We start from the raw sequence: 22,472 nt of genomic DNA, 5'->3' as shown, positions 1-22,472 counted from the left end.
AGGCCTGTATTCAAAAGCATTGACATCAAAATGTAGTGCATCAAAGTAAAATAACTAAAATCTTTCATAATGTGTCAGTATAAAATGGGGCTTATAAAATGAAGGAAAAGGAGCTATACAATGGGGAAGTGGTTAATATGTTTTGTATTAATGATCTAAATCTGTAGTAACTAGTAACTAAAGCTGTCAAATAATTGTAGAGTAAAAAGTACAGTTAAGTACAGTTACTCGAGTAAATGTACTTAGTTATTTTCCACCACTGCACATAACTGCAGTGATAGCCTATATCTTTAAACTAAACCCTGCAAGGGTTTACTGATGATGAAATCTAGGCAGGAAGTGTGACCAGCAAGGCTTTCCTCTCAAAATGACACATATCACACCCCCTCCCCCCCACTCCCCCACAAGAATCCTGATTATTATCACCTTATCAGCGTAGCATCACACCCACTGTGCTGTAATCAGCTCTCTTTATCTGTAGTGTTACAGGTTCAGACCGAGGAGTATTTCCTAAACTTTTTCATGTCATGAAGGAACCCCTAAATGAATATGTATTTGGCCACGCAGGCCCCGGCCCATCCGAAACTATTTTGAACCAGAGCAAACCCCCATACAAGGTTTGTGTTGGTAAAATGTTTCAAAGATATTCCATATTTTTTTCCAAAGATTTTCTTTCTCTTCCTGGAAATGTAGCATGATGCAATAGAAGCCATTGTTACAAATTAATACAAATAAAAAAATCTGTTAAAAAAACTAATTATACTAGTTATATATGGGGGTGCCTGACATACACATAACAGTTTCAGTTGGGGGTCCTTTGGGGGTCCTCGACATGAAAAAGTTTGAGAACCACTGCTGTAATCGACTGTGTTTATGTGTAGTGTACAGATTCTGTCAGACCGAGGCGTGTTATATAGGTTAATTAATTCCAGTGATTGAAAAGAGAGCGGGAAATGGAAAGGGGACGATGCCCGTCAGTGACTCACGCTCGCTTGCATCTTGGAGATTTAGAACAAGAACTACAGTAGTGTTTATCGTTTAAACCATCTAAAGTACTTTGCACTGAACATTGTGTATACGGTTATATACATCCGTAAATATTGCCCTGTAACTTACAGATTACAGAATCCGTAGCCCTGTAGTAAAGACAGTCACACACTCACAGAAAGAGATACATTCACGTAGAGATAGTGCTTAAATTGAGTGACTGACTAAATTACAGTATGGCAGTACAGTGAAAAAAGGGGGGAAGAAGATGCCACTCTCTTACTTACTGCTGTCATGGCAAATAAGATTTTCTTTTCTTTAGCTGTTGAGTTTGATTGTCCACAGAATAGCAGAAAGTTGAAGAATATAGCAGATCTACAAGCTCACAATGTGACACAGATATTTTCGGCTAATAGATTTGAGGGGGGGAGGGGGGCGGAGGAGCGCACCACATATACTAGAGCCCTGGGGAATGACCCAGTCATCTAGTGCAGTGGTTCTCAAACTTATTCATGTCAAAGACCCCCAACTTGACACGTATTAGCCCGCGGCCCCCCATTTGAAAAGATATATGCCATATGGGACCCCATAAGAGAGGCTTTTTACGGCTCTAGCAGTGATTCGCAACCATTTTAATTTCACCCCCATTTCTATCTCTGGGACCCCAATTTATATTGTAAAATCAATGTTAATTTAACTCTGAGAATGTACAAATGGAACCAAATGGATCCGTTAGGGTCCATTTGGTTCCATTTTTACACTCTCAGAGTTGCAGACCCGTAAGGGTCCATTTGGTTCCTACCTATCCGTCATTTAGCTGGGGACCCCCTGGAACTCCCTCAAGGACCCCTGAGGGTCCCCGGACCCCACTTTGAGAGCCAATGATCTAGGGTTTCCGTGGTTAAATGATCCATACGTTATACATTTTTCGTCTTAGAATTCCCATAACAGAAAGAGAAGAACGCTGTAAAGACATTCTTCTATTCTACCAAAGTGTGCATGGGCATCCCCGCAGACTTCTTTAATATGTTTTTATTGTGTCCTTGGGGGATAATGTATCGGGGAATGTGAGATCACGGGCCTTGCTGTCACATGACCTGAGTCATACCAAATGGACGTGCGTTCATCAAGTGGGCTGGAGGACTGGGTCAGAAAGGTCGCCCGCTTACACCTCCCCAAGGGATCCAAAACAATTTCTTTTTGGCTTTCCCAGACTGGAATATAACTTCTTGCCATGTTTTTCATGCTTGTAAAGTCAGCAAAGACATGATCACATCCATGATCATTTTTGCTAAAGTTTATTTTGGCCAGGTCTCAAACAGTGGAAATCAAATGGGTTTAATATACATAACAACATAATTAGTATAAATAAACATGGGTGACAAGGCTATTCTGTGACCGTCTTGCATAAGCCTTTGAATAGCTGTTTACCAGTATGAGTGCCATTGTTGTGGTTCCTGTTATGGAACTAACAGGAACACCTGCACACCAGACTCTCGCAATTATTTATTTATTTTACACAAAATGTGATTGTATTTCTGATATTACTACAAAAACACGCCGAACGTGATTCTTGGCACCTCCCCTGAAAGGCTGCGTTGATGGAAACCATTACAGCTATAACCTCCTGTTGATTTTCCAAAGTCCAATGATGGAGAAACGGATTGTTTATCGTGTTGGTAGAAAAACAACATTTCTACAGAGGTTGAAAACATGTTAGTTTAAGAAGAAAACTACAGAAAAGTAATTTCCCTTCAAGAGCTGCTCTCGACCTCCCCTTCACCAAAGAATGACCCCTCGCTCAGTCCATCCAACCAGTGTTGCCAGGTCTGCTTATTATAAGCAACTTTGGGGCTTGTTTTTCTGTAAAGTTGCTTGTAAATATTGGTAGTTGCGGGTTTGGGCTTGTTTCTAAAGTGTAGTTGCTTATTTGGGCTTGCTTCCAAATGTTTTGATTATTGATTATTGATTAAACCAGTGGTTCTCAAACATTTTCATGTCAAGGACCCCAAAATGAATATGAATTTGTTCACGTTGGACCCACATCTGAAATTATAATTTGCGCCAGGGACCCCCGGCCGTGCTAGATTTGTGTTGTTAAAATGTTTAACAAATATTCCACATTTTGCACCTTCTTTTCCTCAGGATTCTTTTGAAAATAGCTGATCTTCAAATAGCCAACTTAGGTTTGAAGTGCTCATGTGGCCTATATTATAGTCGCTTCTTGTGGGCTTGATTTCATAGACCTGGTTGCTAATTTCTCACGCAAACTCTGGCAACACTGCATCCAACCTCTCTATCTGAATCTCAGTCCCACAGGGACGGACAAGGGAGGACACAACAAGGGAGGACCCCCCCCCCCCCCCTCTGCACCTCCCGGCTGGACATGAGACAGCAGATTCTGCATGGCCTGTGGGGTCAGGGAGCTGACATGATGAGAATTATTGCACTGAAGTTCCCTAAAAAACAGCAGCATTTCACAATCTGTTCTGGCTCAGGGCCCACTTGAAAATCAGCACTGTGCTAAGTGGTCAGATATGGGTGGGCCGCATGAATTCTATAAGAGCACGTTTATTTTAACCCATTAAGACCTGAGGCGATTCTTTAAAGAAAATCTAAATCCTAACAGTTTTTTGAAAAAAATAAAAAATATATTTTTTCACGATTTTTCAAAAATCGCAGATCTACAAGCTTGTGGTGCGGCACTCGGTGCCGCGCTATGAGCTTGTAGATCTGCTATTTTTGAATAGCCAAAGAAATCTAAAGTGACACAGATGCGCTCCAGGTCAATCTATCGATTGTGTTCCAGCTTATGGATCAATAGAACTGACACAGTACACTTTAAGTTTCTATTTATCGACATCACAACAAAAGCTATTTTCTCAAGGTTTTAAAGTATAAAATACCATGACACCCCACCAGTGGGCCCCGGACTACGGGTTGGGAATCCCTGCCCTAAAACAATTATCTCCCTCAACATGTGGACGGTCAACAGATGTGTGACCTGACCTCAACCCCTGGCCTCTGCAGGCCAGAGTCTCCAGACCAACAGGAGTCCTCATGTATTTAACCATATGACCCCTATAGCATCCCTATTCTAGGCACGATGTCCTATTAGGCAAACATTCAGCAAAAACATGCAAACATTGGGATATTTTCTTGTGGTAAGAGAAGTGGGAATAAATGCATAGAATATTGCATTATCACAATTTACTCACATTATTAGGGTAAGGTTATTTATGACGGCTCTGTCGACATACGTCGCATTCCACGGGGGGGGGGGGGGGCTGCAAGATAAGGGATGGACGAAGAGAACAGGGTCTTCTTAACCACTTGAACTCTAGCATTCCTATTCTGGGGGGGGAACATTCCCCGAAAATAGCCGGTGAACGCATCGCCACACGTAGATCTGTATCGTCTGCCATTTTCGGCAAAGAGATTTGGTGTAGAGGTTGGGATAAAGAGCAGACCAAGTACAGAGCCAAGAGAAATCACTGCAAAGCAGAACGCCCACAACACTCCAGATTAAGCCATTCAATCCGGGAACGCATTTACAAATGTCTTCTAAATCCTAACAGGTTTCTGAAAAACCTATGTTTTGGTTCTCAAACTTTTCCATTTCAAGGACCCCCAAAAATGATATGTATTTAGCCGCGGACACCCCATCTCAAAATATTTAGCTCCAGGGACCCCCAGAAGCAAAGATTTGAGTTACAAATGTTTGCTTTAAGAAATATATATTCAAAGATTTGCTAAACTTTTCACGATTAAAAAAAAAGAATAGCAGATCTACAAGCTCGGTGCCGCGCTATGAGCTTGTATATCTGCTATTTTTGAATAGCCAAAGTATAAAACAATGGTTATAGCTAAAAATCTAAAATGACACAGATGCGTTGCTGGATTGAATGGATTAAACAAAGTCTCAAGGTGCATACTGTATATGGCTCTACAATATCATGAGAGTGAGAAAATAGCCAGCACACACAATCAAGTCCCACGCTGAGGAGGACCTGTTTGGTTGAAACCAAACAGGTTTCCAACCGTTGTTCTGTCTGTTGGAGAGCTAAATAAACTGTGAAAAGGACATTGATCGTGTGCTGGCTATTCTCTCACTCTCTCAAGTACAGAGCCAACCCGGATCAACTAAGTATTAGTTTACCAATATAGAGCAGAGGTCTTCAACAGGGGGTCCGGGATCCCTAGGGGGTCCTCAGAGTTACTACAGGGGGTCCGCCAAATCTTCGTGATTTTTACATTAACCACTTCAACCAAGCTTCCCTATTCTGAGGAGAACTTTAGCCAAAAATAGCAGATCTACAAGCACACAACGCCTCGCGCTGCGAGGCGTTGTGCGCTTGTAGATCTTCTATTTTCGGCAAAGTGGTTCGGTATAGGGGGGAAAAAGAGTGAAAGTACAGAAAGTACAGAGTGAAAGGTCAGGTTTACTAAGTATTGTTTTTAGAGCATGGTTAAATGTCTGGAAATACACATTAACATGAATCCAACATGATAGTGCTGTGAAACAAGTCTATGAAGCTGCCTATGAAATCTATGAAAATAAAAAATACTTCATACAATATATAATGGGGGTCCCTGCTTTCTCTCTCTCTCAGTCAAGGGGTCCTTGGCCTGAAAACGTTGAAAGACCCCTGATATAGAGGGTTTAAGAAAGTGGTTAGAACCGTTTACAGTATTAGTAAAGTATATTTCCAAGATTTGCCTCACACAACCCAGGCCAGGCCAAAGGCCAGGCCAAAGGTCTGTGTAGTCATTGATTTCACTTTAATGTTTGGATATTATGAAAACAAGCTCTTTTTAGAAACACTTTGTTAAAACACTTAAACCCTGTTGACCGGAGTCCCCCAGGGGTCTGTATACTGTACTTGACCTCCTTTTTTTCCCTCTACACCAAACATCTCCTAAAAATAGCCCATCTACAAGCTCACGTGTTTAAAAGGCCATTAATAGAACAGGCGTGATTTGTTTTGTCATTGTATCTTCAACAACACAATGTACGGTGTCAACTCCATGACTAATTCATTAACCACGTGAATAGTGTGAGTGTCCCTATTCTGGGCCTATAGTTATAACAGGCCAACATTTAACGGAAATGGGCAACATTTCGGGGGGAAAGCAGATCTGCAACTTCACAACGTGTTGCAACAAGACAAGTTCTCTGTCTCTCTGACCTGTGTGTGTGTGTGTGTGTGTGTGTGTGTGTGTGTGTGTGTGTGTGTGTGTGTGTGTGTGTGTGTGTGTGTGTGTGTGTGTGTGTGTGTGTGTGTGTGTGTGTGTGTGTGTGTGTGTTGCGTGTTGCAGCTGTTGTTGTTGATGATGATAACAGGCCACTGCTTTTCACTTCAAACCGTGTGTGACCAGATTTGGTTAGTGACTAATATCCTTCTGAGCTTGAATGTCAAGTCAGCACAGACTGCTAGACACAGTCCACAGTTAATAGACTGCTAGAACAGTGATTCTCAACCTTTTTAGTTTCAATGATCTCCAAGTTTGATATGCATCAGGCCACAGTCCCTTTTTTAAAACCCCTTAAGACCCGAGGCCGATTCTACAAATGCCTTCTAAAATCAGTAGTTCTCGCACTATCAAGAGTTTTCGAAAACGTTCAAAAATAGCAGATGTACAAGCTTGCAGTGTGGCACGAAGTGACGCACTGCAAGCTTGTATATCTGATATTTTTTAATAGCCAATGCAAAAATCTAAAATTACACAGATGCTTTTCCCGGTTTTAATGGGTTTATCTGGGACCCCAATCTATTAAAATCCTCAGTGTTCATTTAACTCTGAGAGTGTACACATTGAAGCAACTGGACCTATAAAGTCATTCTGGTGGTCCGCTGGGTTCAAACCAGGGTCAGTGTGTTTGTTTGGAGACCCACAAAGGGTCCGTTTGGTACCGTTTGTACACTTTCATTACAGAGGGAAGGGGAAAAAAACGAAAATGGAAAAAAAGCTATAGTGAAAGTAGCCTATACCATAAACTTCCGATCACCTACGCACTTGTTTAAGTTCACAAACAGGAAATTGTGGTCAACAAAAGGAGCTTGATGTTCAGTCATCTTAAGTGCTGCTAACTGTTGAGGACGTGTGAAACGTGTGTGAACTTAGTGTACATAAAGTTCAACTTTCATGTGACGTTTATGATCCTTATGTGGTTTGTCTATGTACTTCAACAATAACATTACAGAATCAGCAGTTATTATGAGATTTTGCAATCATTAGTTGTGTGTACATGTGGTTCAGAATGTCCTGACCGTACGTACGGCTTCTGTTCTAATGGGCGTCGGTGTGTTCAGAGAGAATCCACATTAAAAGGTTCTCTGATCATTAAGAGAAGCAAACAAAAATAATCTATGAGCAACATCTGCAGAATATGTTGCTTATACAGTAGATTGCATGTAAGCTATTCCCAAAGAGGGCAATGTATAGCCTATATAACCATTGACCTCTGAGTAGAAGCCTAGCAGTGGTTTTCAAAGCCATGTCCTGCGGTCCCTTGGGGGGATTCCAGTGGTACAGTTAAACGGGTTTCATTTCACTGTGTGATTACATTTATTTGAAATGACTTCAAATAAATACTTTCAATAGCCTTGGATCAAGACTATACATAGATGTATTTTTATCGATTTTTATATTTGCATATCTGATATGCAAATATCAAAATCGATTAAAAAAATACATTTATGATAGTCTCGATCCAAGGCTATACTTTCAATATAACAAACTATGAAGCTATTTCTCAAGTGGTAATTATGACATTTAGAAATAGAGTCCAGAGGCAAGCATGCACATCCCAAGTTCCCAACAAAAACTTTTCAAGTGCTGAACAACAATAAATCATCATAAACTAAAAACATTTTCTACTGGGAGCTACAGTGTGCAAACTTTCCTTCCTTTCCTCCAATGATGACATTTAGACCAAAACATGTTCTCATATCAGCCCTCAGGGCTTGTAGGATGTTTCCATTGATGTCTGGTGTATTAAATTCATCACTAACTGACTGTATAGATAAAACACTTAACACACTGCAGGATATCTGTCATTTGTACCAAGTCATTTGGACCAAGATGGCACTATGGGCCTACTTTAGTGCGTATGTCCCCCAGCTTTTTTAGGTGCGTCGTGCGTGGCTACACTCTGGCTACACCTACATAAAGGACCTGCTGCTGCTACCAGCTGGAGAGAGGAGTGGCTCCATGCACAGTGCACACGCACACACTGAAGACAAGAGAACACACACACACTTCCCCTGTCTTGTCTGTCACTTTCTGTTTGGATACAACGTTGCTGCGCTGCTGATACAAACTGTATCAAACTTGTATCAAGTGGGATTTTACAACGTTTGTGACCAGAAGAAATCGGAATTTGGAAGCTTTTTTTAAAAATCTGTGCGTAAAATGGAAACGGAGGATTTGGGCATTGCTGTGGAATTGCTGTGGAATTTGGAGAATGATGCACCCTGAGCGGAACGGATAAATACTGAATGGAGATTGGAGAAGAAAACTATACATTCACTTTACTAGTTTGAACATAGGGAGCAGTGGTGGAAAGTAACTAAGTACATTTACTTAAGTACTGTACTTAAGTACAATTTTGAGGTATTTGTACTTTACTTGAGTATTTCCAATTTCCAATACTTTTACTTCTACTCCACTACATCTCAGAGGCAAATATTGTACTTTTACTCCACTACATTTATTTGAAAACTTTAGTTACTAGTTACTTTTCAGATATAAATTATGATATAATGAAACACACATTAACCACTTTAACCCTATTTCATACATAGGCTATTTGAAAATAGCCGATCGGCAAGCTCACAACGCGTCGCGACGCGTTGTGAGCTTGTAGATCTGCTATTTTCAAATATTTAGTAATTTTACTTTTGGTACTTTAAGTACATTTTGATGCCAATACATTTGTACTTTTACTCAAGTACATTTTTAATTCTGGACTTTTACTTTTAACAGAGTATTTTTATATTGCAGTATTGGTACTTTTACTTAAGTAAAGAATTTGAGTACTTTTTCCACCACTGATAGGGAGTGATTTAAATTAAATGAATGCGACCATGAGCGACCAGGTGCCGGTGGTGATGGCCCGGGCGTCGCGGCAGCCCACCGTGCCGGTCATCATGTTCATCTTCGGGGTGGTGGGCAACGTGATCGCCATCGTGGTCCTCCGCGTCTCTCGGAAGGAGCAGAAAGAGACGACCTTCTACACGCTGGTGTGCGGCCTGGCGGTCACGGACCTCCTGGGGACCCTGCTGGCCAGCCCGGTCACCATCGCCACCTACGTGAAGGGCTCCTGGCCCGGAGGAGAGCCTCTGTGTCAGTACTCCGGCTTCGTCCTGATCTTCTTCTTCTTGGTGCAGCTGGCGATCATCTTCGCCATGTCCATAGAGAGGTATCTGGCCATAAACCACGCGTATTTCTACAACCGCTACGTGAGCCAGAGACTGGGCGCGCTGACCCTGCTGGCGATCTACGTGACGTGCGGGCTGTTCTGCGCGCTGCCCAGCATGGGCCTGGGACAGGTTGGTACTTAGTTTTTCTGGTGACAGGATATAGGTGGGCACTATAGGGCAGTGGTTCTCAAACTTTTTCATGATGTCAAGGACCCCCAAAATGATATGTATTTGGCCGCGGACCCCCATCTCAAAATATTTTTGCTCCAGGGACCCCCCAGAAGCTAAGATTTGAGTTACAAATGTTATTGGCTTTACAAAATATATATTCAAAGATTTGCACAAATTTTCACGATTTTTCAAAAATAGCAGATCTACAAGCTCATAGCGCGGCACTCGGTGCCGCGCTATGAGCTTGTATATCTGCTATTTTTGAATAGCCAAAGTATAAAAGGTCATAATTATTCTGATGCTATATTAACACATTTTGCTGGGGACCCCCTGGAACCCCCCCCCCCAAGGACCCCTGGGGGTCCCCGGACCCCACTTTGAGAACCAATGCTATAGGGACATCTGGGCACCTCGAAGTAAAATTGGCTATTTTGTCCAAAATGTTAAAAAAGAAAAATGGATTTAAGTAAAGTAAAATATACATGATTAGAACATGCTTTAACATTCGACAATTAAGGTCTAATAGTTCTATAATTGCTACAAAACCTGTATATCCAGTCATTTTGGGGCATAAACAAGAAGTTGAAGGATAACATTAAGTCTGATAAGGATGTAGGCTACCATGCATGTTCACATCATGTTTATTTAACATTACTTAAGACCATTTTTCAAATGTCGTTTATTTGTTTGACCTTTTTGGACAAAATAGCCAATTTTACATCGAGGTGCCCAGATGTCCTTTTAGTGCTGGTCTATCCTGTATCAATTTTTCTTCTTGATTACTCGTTTATATGATGTTTTTGCATCGTATTGTGTATTATTGTTTGTCATTAAATGTTTCGATGAATTTGAATACCCAGGATCCTAATGGCAACAAGCTAGCCTGCCTTAGATCAAGACTCGTATTTGATCGATTTTGACATTTTTATAGAAAATGTCAAAATCGATAAAAAATAAAAATAAAAAAAACCACATCTACGAGAGTCTTGATCTATAGAAACAAGCCATACGTGCTTTCTTGGGTTTAATCCTTTTAGCATCCTTTTGTATTGAACTGTAGGCCATTGGTTCTCAAAGTGGGGTCTGGGGACCCCCAGGGGTCCTTGAGGAAGTTCCAGGGGGTCCCCAGCTAAATGATAGATTAGGCACCAAATGGACCCTTATGGGTCTGTAACTCTGAGAGTGTAGGCTACAAATTTGTAGCCTACACTCTCAGAGTTAAGTTGACATAAATTTTACAATATAAATTGTGGTCCAAGTGATAGAAATGCCATTAAATGGGGGTCTGTAGCCCTAATGCATGTCAAACTGGTGATCCTTGAAATTAAAATGGTTGAGAATCACTGCTATAGCCGTAAAAAATCTTCTCTTATGGGGTCCCTGGCATATCTTTTAAATGGGGGTCCGCGGGCTAATAAGTGTCAATTTGGGGGTCCTTGACATGAAAAAGTTTGAGAACCACTGCTGTAGGCTACTTTTCTGTGCTTTTTTTTTGGCAAACTGTTAATAAAGTATTCAATCAATCAATCAATCAATCAATCAATCAATCAGGTGACGCTGCAGTACCCCAACACCTGGTGCTTCATCGACTGGCGGACCAACGTCACCACGGAGGCCGCCTTCAACCTGATGTACGCCGGGGTGAACTCGGTGCTGGTGCTGTGCACGGTGGTGTGCAACGTGATGGTGTGCGGGGCTCTGATCCTCATGCACCGCCGCTTCATGCGCCGCACCTCGCTGGGGACAGACCAGCGGAGGATAGCGGACCTCCGGCTGGGGAGGAGACGGAGCTTCGGCCGCCTGGCCGGAGCAGAGATCCAGATGGTCATTCTGCTCATCGCTACTTCTGCCGTGGTTCTTATCTGCTCCATACCGTTAGTGGTGAGTAGAAAGTCAGCTCTATACAGTGTGTGTGTGTGTGTGTGTGTGTGTGTGTGTGTGTGTGTGTGTGTGTGTGTGTGTGTGTGTGTGTGTGTGTTGTGTGTAATAATTAATAACTATTTTACAGTTCATGTTGCGCAACAGTGGGAAAAAAGTACTCAAATGTTTTACTCAAGTAAAAGTATCAATACTGCAATGTAGTACTCTGTTACAGTAAAAGTCCGGAATTCAAAATGTTCTTGAGTAAAAGTTTAAAGGTATTGGTATCAAAATGTACTTAAAGTACCAAAAGTAAAAGTACTAAAATGTTTGAAAATAGCAGATCTACAAGCTTGTAGATGGCTATTTTCAAATAGCTGAGGTATAAAATAGGGCTAAAGTGGTTAATATATGTTTTATAATGTAATAATATATATCTGCAAAGTATAGTAACTCAAGTTTTCAAATTATTGTAGTGGAATAAAAGTATAATATTTGCCTCCAAGATGGAGTAGAAGTAAAAGTATAGACAATTGGAAATACTCCAGTAAAGTAAAAGTACCTCAAAATTATACTTAAGTACAGTACTTGAGTAAATGTACTTAGTTACACCACTGGCATAAAAATGCCTCTGATTGGAGAGTGCAAGAGAGGGATAGGCTACACCGCTACAGGATAGGTGGGCACTAGGGAATCTGGGCACTGCAATGTAAAATTGGCTATTTTGTCCAAAATGTTCAAAAACATGCACTGTACATCATTATCAGACTTCATTTTATCCTTCAACTTCTTGTTTATGCCCCAAAATGACTGGATATACAGGTTTTGTAACAATTTGTAGCAATTGTAGAAATATTAGACCTTAATTGTCGAATGTTTAAGCATGTTCTAATCATGTATACTTGACTTTACTACTTTAAAACCGAGGTGCCCACTGTTCCTTAGTGCCCACCTATCCTGTTACCCAAGAGAGCACATGGAGGAACATGGAGAGGATATGATGATGATGATGATGATGATGATGATGATCAATGCTGCAGCTAAACCAATGTTATGGAGTTAGAGTTTCATGGAAATATATGTAGCATATTGTAAAGTAAATGTCTTTGCAAAATAGCCCTAAAATCATGTGCTATAATACTGCATAAGGTCACATAAAATTTGGCATACTATAGTGGATGCATTGCTTGATCTATACAACATACTGAGCTTTGGTTAATTATTTCTAAGTATCTCTAGTCTAGACATAGTCTCGCGCACTTGAGAGCTAAAACAAACTCAATGTCTTCAGTCTTTAACCATAACAAGCATAGTTCCAGTGGAGAGTGAGAGAGTTTTCCACATAAACAAACAAACAAAGTTACACATTGTAACTCTGTCTGTCCTGTCATCCCAAATATGTCACTCTGACATTGTGAGCAGAGGAGATAACTTTTGATTAGATGCTGGAGAAAGTCAATTGCTTGGTTGAGGAGTTTTAGGAGACAGAATGAAGAACAGAACAGAACAGAACAGAGGTGGGTTTTATTGTCCTCTAATTTGCTTCAGTGCTGCAGTTTAGGCCCATTAGATTTTATTATCTCATATTTACATTGTTGCATAACTGATAGATTGTACACATTTAGCCCAATTAATATAGTATGTGTTATTGTTTTTTTAACCAATGGTAAGTATTGCTAGAGGGGTGTAACAGTTAATCAAACCATCCGATTTAATCAATTATATATATATCTTTTATAATTTAATAAAATAATGGATTAATAATCAATCCCTAGTTTGGGCATGTCATTTTAGGCGAAAAGCAAGACATTCCTTTTGAGTGAATTTCAGACTATAGCCCTGAGGTCAAGGGTTTCTCTCATCAGCTCCCCAACTCTTTTGTTTGAGGAGTCAACACAGGATTTGAAAATGTTCTCCTGCTGTTCTAAAAGAGTTGTATAGAACAATGGTCCTCAACCTGTGGGTCGGGACCCCCACATGATTTTGGGGGGTCCCCAGATGACAGTGAAGTGACAATTTAAGGACATTTAAGACCCTTTTTAATACCTAAAAAAAAAAAGAAAATACAAATATATGATACATATATAAAAAGGCTATTTTCACAATATTTATCTGTGGAACCAGGTCAAACTAAATGTAATGCCTCAACTCCTACATTCCAAGTGCTTACCAGGGTGGGGTGGGGGGGCTTACCAGGGTGGGGGGGGGGGCTTACCAGGGTGGGGGGGGGGGGGTCCCCAGTTCAAATTATTAATAATATTATCAGATTATTTTGGGGGGTCACGGCCTGAAAAGGTGGACCACTGGAGAAGTCCTTTTGCTGCTCAAGCAGTTCACGCACCTGAGTCTGTGGAGTTTGTGAGGTAGTTTGACAGTAGTTGGCTTCTTCGCTCTCTTCTCCAGGTAGCAAACCAATCCAGCTCATTTGTTTGTAGTAGGAACTGGGTCTCTGGGTCTTTGTTAGGCTGATTCAGGCCTAAGTGGTTTCACCAAATATCATAAGTCACAAAAAACATCCAGAACCTTTGACTGCTTGTCCTCTTAGATTGACTTTACGATGTCAAGTAGCGCATGGAATTACAAACTTTGAAGACTTAAAGGAGGTAGAATAATAGTTAAATCAAGTTGAAGAATCAGGAGCTCAAACAGCCAGCTGCCAAACAGGAAGTTGCCACTGAGCCTGACATGCTCAGCCGATCTACAAGTTGCATTGTGAGCTTGTAGATCTGCTATTTTCAAAAGATTTGTATACATTATGAACTTGTGAAATGGGACATTCTGCACAATGAGTACGTTTACTTTGGTACTTTAAGTACATTTTGATACCAGTATTTTTACATCGCAGTATTGATACTTTTACTTAAGTTAAAAAAATATGAGTACTTCTTCCACCACTGTTCATTTTCCTAAATAATTAAAGAGAATTCTTTTGTTTTCTCCCGTGCTTTCAGCTGAGGATCTTCGTGAACCAGTTCTACCGAAAGCTGACCAAGGAGCCGGACCTGCTGGCCATCCACATGGCGTCCGTGAACCCCATCCTGGACCCCTGGATCTACATCCTGCTCAGGAAGACGGTGGTCCTCAAGGTGGTGGAGAAGATCAAGTGTCTGTTCTGCAGGATGGGCGGCCGGGGGCGGCGCGGTCACCACGGCCAGGGGAGCCGGGGCAGTCAGTTCTGCTTCACCGACGCCCACGCCACCTCCTCCTTCGTGTCGCACGATTCGCCCTCGCTGGTGTCCCGGTGCGGGCCCAGGGAGGCCGTGAACACGTCGCACACCTTCCTGTACCAACTCGAGGGGACCGAGAGCACGTTGAGTTCGGGAGGAGAACAGCAGGGCGGCGGCTGCAGCCCGACGCCCGCCGTAGAGACGGTTCTGGTACGGGATCACCACCAGAGTACGGACAGCGGTCGTCAGAAGGAGCACAAACAGTCGGTTTTAGAGCCCAGGGCACCGGGCAGGCCCTGTGGTGGCAGCGTTTTATCGCTGAAAGAAGTTCCGCTAGTTGACCAGACTCTCTATGTCACCTTCACGGATGAGACCTCGAGCCTACAAGAGAAATGCATATAATATTATGCATGTAACTGTGGGGGAAAAAACAATCTATCAATATGAATTGATGGTCCCAAGGCAGACAATGGGAAAGTGAGAGTAGTGAAGTGGTGATGATCACAAAAAGGGACTAAAGACTGAAAATGCTGTCAATGCACTGAGTGGGACATTAATCACGTTTAACCTGAAGCCGGTTCTACAAATGTCTTCTAAATCCCAACAGTTTTCTAAAAAACGTATGTTACTATATGAGTGGTTCTCAAACTTTTTCATAATTGTCAAGGAATTATATGTCTCTGGCCACAGACCTCCCATCTCAAAATATGTTGTTCCAGGGACCCCCCAGAAGCAAAGATTTGAGTTAAAAATGTTGAGTCAAACATTTTCAAAAATAGCAGATCTACAAGCTCGTAGCGCGGCACCGACGTAGCGCGGCACTCAGTGCCGCGCTACGAGCTTGTAGATCTGCTATTTTTGAATAGCTAAAGTGTAAAATGTTCTAAAAGTGACACAGATGCGTTCCCGGTCTTAATGGTTTAATCAGACTATTGATTGGCCTAAGTAGGTGAGATACTGACCTACCGACTCAGGGGCTCAGTAGGTGTTTTGTCGTTATTCTGTGGGTTGATGAAAGTTTGGGGGCAAACGCTCACCCCAAAACATGATTTACGATTCTGTGTCTATCGGTACATAACTCAGACGGCGCTGAGTCGGCTCCAACGAAGCGTAGGTCAGTATCTCACCTACTTGGACCAATCAATAGTCTGATTAAACGTGATAATGTCCCATTCAGTGCATTGACAGCATCCGAAATATGGGTGAAATTTGTGCATTTGAACGATGTCTAGTCAGGGTGCCGTACTCAACTACTGTGACAGCGTGACAAAAATGGTATTTCATGGAAATGTTGCAGAACAAACTACCCATTATCAATGTATTGCTCCTCAGACATATCAAAGAAGGCCTTCACAAACTTTAAGACGTTAATGCAATTATAGTAAATCTTAGCTGTTATGTTTATTGGCAAGTATAGCTACATATGAAAGGAGGTAGAGCCCGCACACCATTTTCCAGGTGAAAGGATTGACTTTATTATTTGCGACAACGTTTCGATCTCACAGGATCTTCATCAGGTCAGTATAAAAGATGCACACCTGTTCCATCATGTTTAACCCTTGTCCCCCCCCCCAAGCTGTTTGTGGGGGTGGCACACAATTTACTATTAATTTATTTCCAGAATGGAAGAACCTTGTGTTGTCTTCTCTGTGAGAAGGTCCAGTTAATTTCTAGTTTCTACCCATTTCAAATTGGTACAAGATGTTCATTTTCTGGTACCTTTTCATATTGTCAAATATATATCACTGATCTGGCAGCTCTATCCTATTTTGCAAGTTTTACAATTTCATTTCAATGAGTGCATGTTTGCATGAACATCATCATTCCAAAAGGCAGCTGTACTGTGAATTATTTGCCACAACACATACATTGATAAAAGATCCAAAGATAAGCGTTCTCTTATTACTCTGACTGCTTCTAATCCGATATTATCAGCATGCTGAGCTGGTGGTCGAAAATGGTAGATAAATATTTCATATAAATGAACCTTTTCGTTTCTTGAAATGGTCGGATGAATTTAAAGGGCAGATTATGAAGTCAAGCTTTTTTCTTGAAATGGATTACATATTTTCATCATGACATTATGAAATGCTGCTGACAATATACAGTAGTTTTGTTTTATGTTTCTCTGGTAAAGCACAGGAAAATCTTGGGTGTTAATTTAACCACCGGAGTCCCCCAGGCGTCTCTGTACTAGGCCCTTTTTCGCTCAACACCAAATCTCTTCACTGAAAATAACCAATCTACAAGCTCACAACGTGTTGCAACGCAAGCTATTGCAAGCTTGTAGATCGACAATTACTCGATTTTTTTTTGTCGAGTAAGCCCCAGAATAGGGACGCTATGGGTTCATCATGTGGTTACTTCTGAAAGTGTATTATGTGGACCTGTAAACAGTCATGTTTTCACTTTCGGAGTTGAATTAAGATTCAGGATTTTGCTGTGGCATTAATCAGTATCAATCCAGTTGACTTCAACTCTCCTGTGAACAATGTACAGTATGTATTATAGAAAAAAAAATATACATTTCAATGACAATAAAACTGCAACTATTCATATCATCTACACATTTCTATTCTTTTTAGACCAGGAATTACAAAGTTTGACAATCCCTTCTTTAGACTAGAGTGTGAAGTTCACCATCATTAAACAACTACGGTACATGGCTGCATGTACCATAGTTGAGGATATTAACTGCCATTAATATCCTCATTTGTGCTTCGACTCGGTTTTCAAGTTAAATATGTATAGCAAATAAATCAAATATATAAAGTACAGTACAGAGGAGATATACATCAGAAATAAACATGTATTTTCACATGCTGAACAGTGGTCCTGCTGGGTCTTATCAGCAATAGGCCAACCCAACACTGCTCAGCAAGTACTAAAGCCTGATTTATATTTAGTTGAACACTCAACAAAAAGAGCAGATCTACAAGCCATCTAGGAGCTTCTAGACCCACCATTTTCAAGTACAAATCAGGCGTAACTGAATAGCTTGGGTGTGTTATGGAATATTGATCAGATCAGCCTATAGCAGGCACGAGGGAGGAGATTCAAATCAATACTGATTACCTGTGGTAATAAATGGATGCAAGTCAGATCACCATTAATCAGCTAAACCTATTTGACAGCATGTCCAACACAGTAAAAGAGTGCTGGGAACGATTTTTCAGGAAGATTAACCCCCCAAAAAAAATGACACAAATGCATGAAGACATGGTTCATACTTTTCATATTTAAATTCATATACTGAGGTCATGTATACGTGAATAATTTACTACAGGTCAGAGCAGGGTACACATAAGGTAGGCTACGTGGTTAACATAGCAGTGGGATGAGATGGTTAAATAGCAGCAGATGTCCAGATAAGCTGCATGGTTTAAGTGAAATATATCAATAAAATGAGGCAGATACCGTATAAGTATCTAGGAGTGAATCTTACTTAAGGATAACGCTAAATAAGATTCAATGGTTCTTGAAGGCAGGATTATACTGTATGTTGTTTTAATAGTGTGTCTTGTTCCCTACAGAGGTTCAGATGACACCAAATGATGTGAGATAACTTAGTACATTTACGCAAGTAACCACTTCAGCCCCTGTATACATTTCCACAAGCTCACAATGCATTGTGAGCTTGTAGATCGTGCTATTTTCAAAAGATTCTTTTACATTTGAAACCTGTGAAATAGGACATTCTGCATAACGGGTACTCGAGCATTTCGGTACTTTAAGTACATTTTGATGCCAATACCTTTGTACTTCTACTCAAGTAAATGTTGAATTCCAGACTTTTACTTGCACTTCTACATTGCAGTATTGATACTTTTACTTAAGTACTTTTACCACCACTGGCTGACACTTATTCCTTATGTTGAGCCGGGGAACGTGCAAGATTATGTTTCTCTGTAGTTTTCTGCGGGTTGCTATGGAAACCATTATATACAACATACACATACTCTAGTTTAAACCCATTACTTGTGTGGAGGGAACACACCTCAAACATCAGTTTTATTTTTTTTACAATACAATTGTATCTATGGAAAGAACAGAGGTGGGAAAAATAGAACATTTCTGGTCATTTGCTCTGTTTTTTAATGAGTGACATTTTCCAATTAGAACAGGATTTCCACTGTGACAAAATAATGGACCGCTGATTAATGTTTACGTGACATCTTAAGAATGTAGAGCGAGCAGAAGAAAGCCGGACTGTACTGTGGTCAAAGCCAGATCGTACTTCTATTTACACAGACGTAATAATAGGCCTACATTACAAGGGAATATAGAGATTTGTAAGAACATTAATGATTAAAGTGCACTTATACAAGTGTATGCATGGCACGTACTTGTAAAAACAAGTTTCTCTCATCTTTCTATTAATCAAGTATTAAAGAACAAGTGGTTAAGGGAAAGGGAGGGGAAGGAAAATAACTTAGTTTTTCTCCCAGCAGCTGGCTGCTCAGATGGGGGGGTCCCCAGCTAAATTAGTTAATATAGCTCCACAATCATTTTAACCACTTTAACCATATTTTGTACTTTGGCTGTAAATTTGTGCAAATCTTTGAATATATATAGTTTTTAAAGCGAACATTTGTAATTCAAACCTTTGCTTCTAGGGGGTCCCTGGAACAAAATATTTTGAGATGGGGAAGGAAAATAACTTACTTTTTCTCCCAGCAGCTGGCTCTGATGAGCACACAGGGTGGAGCTGTATAGGGGTTACATTTCTTGCTCAAGGACAAGTCGACACATAAGACTGGGCAAGTTGAAGGGCAAGACGATGACCTTCAGATTCAACTTCCTCTACCCACTCAGCTGCAGCTCAGTAAAACTGAGGAAAGCTAATTTTTCTAATTGCAACAAGTTGATTATTAATGTGCAACCGAGCAATGGAACACCATGACAATGGAACACCATGGACAACCGAAGTAGACTTCAGTGAGTGAAATCAAAACTGGAGGCTAGTCAGGCTACTAAATTCAGAATGCCAACACAGAAAACAGTAACCATCACATTATCTTCCACTGCAGTTTGCCTCCATTCGGCAGTCACCTCAATCAGGTCAGGTAATATTGTCTGTCAATTCGGGTACAGTTTTTACCCGATGATAAATGTCATCATCATCGGGTACTGGATTAGGGCTCAAAAGCAGACAGACTCAGAAAAGTACTTTTAACAAGGCTTTAATGTAGAATTAACAGTTAAGTTTATAGCCAATTAAACAACACATGAAATTCTAAACATTGAAACACAGGTGATCACAAAATTCCAAACTGCGATCAAAGATGAGATCGCTCTCAACCGCAAAGTCCAAGAATGTAAACGCAAAAAAAAAGACCCTGGTAGTAAAAACCAAATCGTTGGGTAAAAGAAACTTAAGTCCAGGCAGAGAATCAGCAATGGTAAGGTGTAATAAACTAATGTGGCTGTTGTAACATACTGAAGTCAGTCTGGTGAGCAGAGAAACACACGGATGACACTGGCAAAGATCTGGCAAAAAGAAACTAAAAGCAGAGTTGAAATAGCAGTGAGTGTGACTAGCAGAATGATGTGAAGGCGAGATAGTACACTGATTGGTTGGATGGAATGAGATTATTATAGTGGGTATGATCATCATGACTAATGATGGAGGACTGACGGCGCCAAGACAAAGGTGGGAGAAGATAAACAATAAACATTTGCAACCTCTCACTCAACACTGAAAAAAAAAACACATCATCTCACAACTAGTCAACATGTTGAGTTTGCAAATCGGCTATTTTTGACGAACGTCCAACCCAAAATAGGGTGGTTAACTTATTGCAAATACACGTTCCAGACAGTAATGCTGTGCACAAAACTAGCTTTACAGAGCATACCGGTTCTTGCGCAACACACCAACTGTTATTGTTGAAAGAGCACATTTGGCGTTTAGGATTTTTCCAACAACGGCATTTGACAAATTAGCCACTAGATGTGCTCCAACATGTTTGTGTTCTAGATCACAATGGTCAAATCTAAGGGTGGGTCATGTTTCACTTCAGGACACTGCAGTAAGAACTGTTCCTCCAAACGTGACTCTAGAAGAGGCTAACGTTATATAACGTGGCATAGCGACACGTTGTGTGATTGTAGAACTTGTTATTCTTGAAAATGTTTTTCCTCTTTTTAACTTTTTGCATGTAATGGACAATGACGAGCCCAAAATAGGGACGTCAGGATGAAAGTGTTTAAGGGATATTTGATAATCCAATGGGGTTCCCACACAAATTAGGCATGTGTCATGATGTGACATCTTATGAAGATAAATATGGGAAACTAAAAAACACTTGAGGGAAGCCCGAAGATAAAAGAAATGACACATTATATATTGTATACAGTGATGTACTGCTGAGCTTTGAGCGTCACATTCCTACAGTTACACACTAACACAACATGGAAGCCGCACAGCTCTTCAGCAGCTAATATAAGATCAAGTGTAGCATCTGTTCTTATCAGATTTTGTGTTTGTTTTGCAGACCATATTAACCCTGCAGGGGAAATTCAGCTTCAGCTTCACCTAGCTGATGGCTGCTCAGATGGTCATGACGAGCACTTTAGGGGATAGAACCAGGCAGGCTGGGAGAACTGTGACCTTCTGATTACCAGACGGCCTCTCTACCCTATCCTCTATTCAAGATTACGCATGATCGGGACAGTTACTGGATTATGATGGGTGTTTTCTACTGACATTGTTCAAAAAATGCTATATATATACTATAAAACACAAATCCACTGGAATTACGTGGCAAAAAGGGACACTGCAGGGCTTTTTTTAATCAAAGGCAGTTGGATGCCCCTGTGATTTACAAAAGTAACATTTTCCCGAAAAACTAAACAACCAGTAACTACATAATCTGAAGAAGCAAGGCGGCTAATTCAGTTCAAAATAGTATGGCCGCCTCGGTTTAATATCTGATATGTTCCCTATATGGGGGACAAATGCTAAATGGATTTTTAGCCTTAGGTAAAACGGGGGCTTTTTCCGTTGACTCGAAGCGTTTTTAGGGGCCGAGTGGGTAGAGGGGCAGTCTGGTAATCAGAAGGTCAGCGGTTTGCCATCATCGCTTTCATCATAACCCGTCTGAACAGACATAAGCTGGGTGAAGCGGAAACTGAATTTCATTCAGAGTGCTAATAGACAAAATAAAGACAGGATTCTAGTAGTACATCTATTAGTAAATCTATATGAGCATATAGTTACATCAAATTACATCTACCCAATCCTTCTGGAAAAGCTACAGTATCCACAAGTTTCCTAGGGCATGGTGGGCGTCACTTCGACAGGAAGTGTTGCCCACCATGCCCTAGGAAACTTGTGGATAGGGTTACTGCTTAGGTCAAAACGCCAACAAATTGCCGAACTACAATTGAAAACTCACAAACGCGTTGCAGATCAGCCAATTGCTTTCTTTTTGCGTGGGCCACAGCGTGTCACGTTGCGACACACTGTGAGCTTCCAGAACGGCTATTTTCAGCTAAGACAACTGGGAAAAAAAAGCCCTGAGGGGCTACTATATTGTATATAGGGGTTTACATTACGTTATTTGACAAGAAACTGACGAATAATCTCACGCTGCCATCAATGTTCATAAAAACTTCCTCTGAGACAAGCTCACAGCACCAGGTCTCTCAACGTTGGATTCGGGGACCAAAAGGGGTCCAAATGGAACCTTATCAAGGGTCCATTTGGTTCCGTTTGTACACTAGTTAAATAAGTATCGAGTATTTTACAGTGTACGAGGACCGTTAACCCATTAATACCTGGAACGCATCTGTGTCACTTTTAGATTTCTTTAGGCTATTCAAAAATAGCAGATATACAAGCTCATAGCGCGGCACC

General features: G+C 40.9%; 1 protein-coding gene and 1 long non-coding RNA gene across 2 annotated transcripts; one reads left to right on the top strand and one right to left on the bottom strand.

Moving 5' to 3' along the window:
- The first annotated feature begins 8,200 nt into the window (after window positions 1-8,200).
- ptger4b (prostaglandin E receptor 4 (subtype EP4) b) lies at window positions 8,201-15,396 on the top strand. Its single transcript, XM_080420025.1, has 3 exons — window positions 8,201-9,542; window positions 11,136-11,465; window positions 14,396-15,396. The coding sequence occupies exons 1-3, from the start codon at window positions 9,066-9,068 to the stop codon at window positions 15,011-15,013; spliced, it is 1,425 nt and encodes a 474-aa protein (XP_080276151.1). The 5' UTR covers window positions 8,201-9,065; the 3' UTR covers window positions 15,014-15,396.
- Window positions 15,397-19,778: 4,382 nt separating this feature from the next.
- On the bottom strand, window positions 19,779-22,414 carry LOC308078119. The gene is made up of 2 exons (XR_013932496.1): window positions 21,946-22,414; window positions 19,779-21,907 (listed from the first exon to the last, which is right to left on the bottom strand). It is a non-coding gene; the product is annotated as an uncharacterized lncRNA (long non-coding RNA).
- Window positions 22,415-22,472: the final 58 nt, after the last annotated feature.

Source organism: Gymnoscopelus braueri (genome assembly GCF_963280865.1).
Source record: "Gymnoscopelus braueri genome assembly, chromosome: 22".
Classification (NCBI taxonomy): domain Eukaryota; kingdom Metazoa; phylum Chordata; class Actinopteri; order Myctophiformes; family Myctophidae; genus Gymnoscopelus; species Gymnoscopelus braueri.
This window is presented reverse-complemented; position numbering and strand designations above follow the sequence as displayed.

Coding starts and splice junctions, on each gene's coding strand:
- ptger4b (XM_080420025.1), top strand. CDS start 9,066: ATGAATGCGACCATGAGCGACCAGGTGCCGGTGGTGATGGCCCGGGCG. Junction 9,543..11,135: donor CCAGCATGGGCCTGGGACAG/GTTGGTACTTAG, acceptor TCAATCAATCAG/GTGACGCTGCAGTACCCCAA. Junction 11,466..14,395: donor TCTGCTCCATACCGTTAGTG/GTGAGTAGAAAG, acceptor CCGTGCTTTCAG/CTGAGGATCTTCGTGAACCA.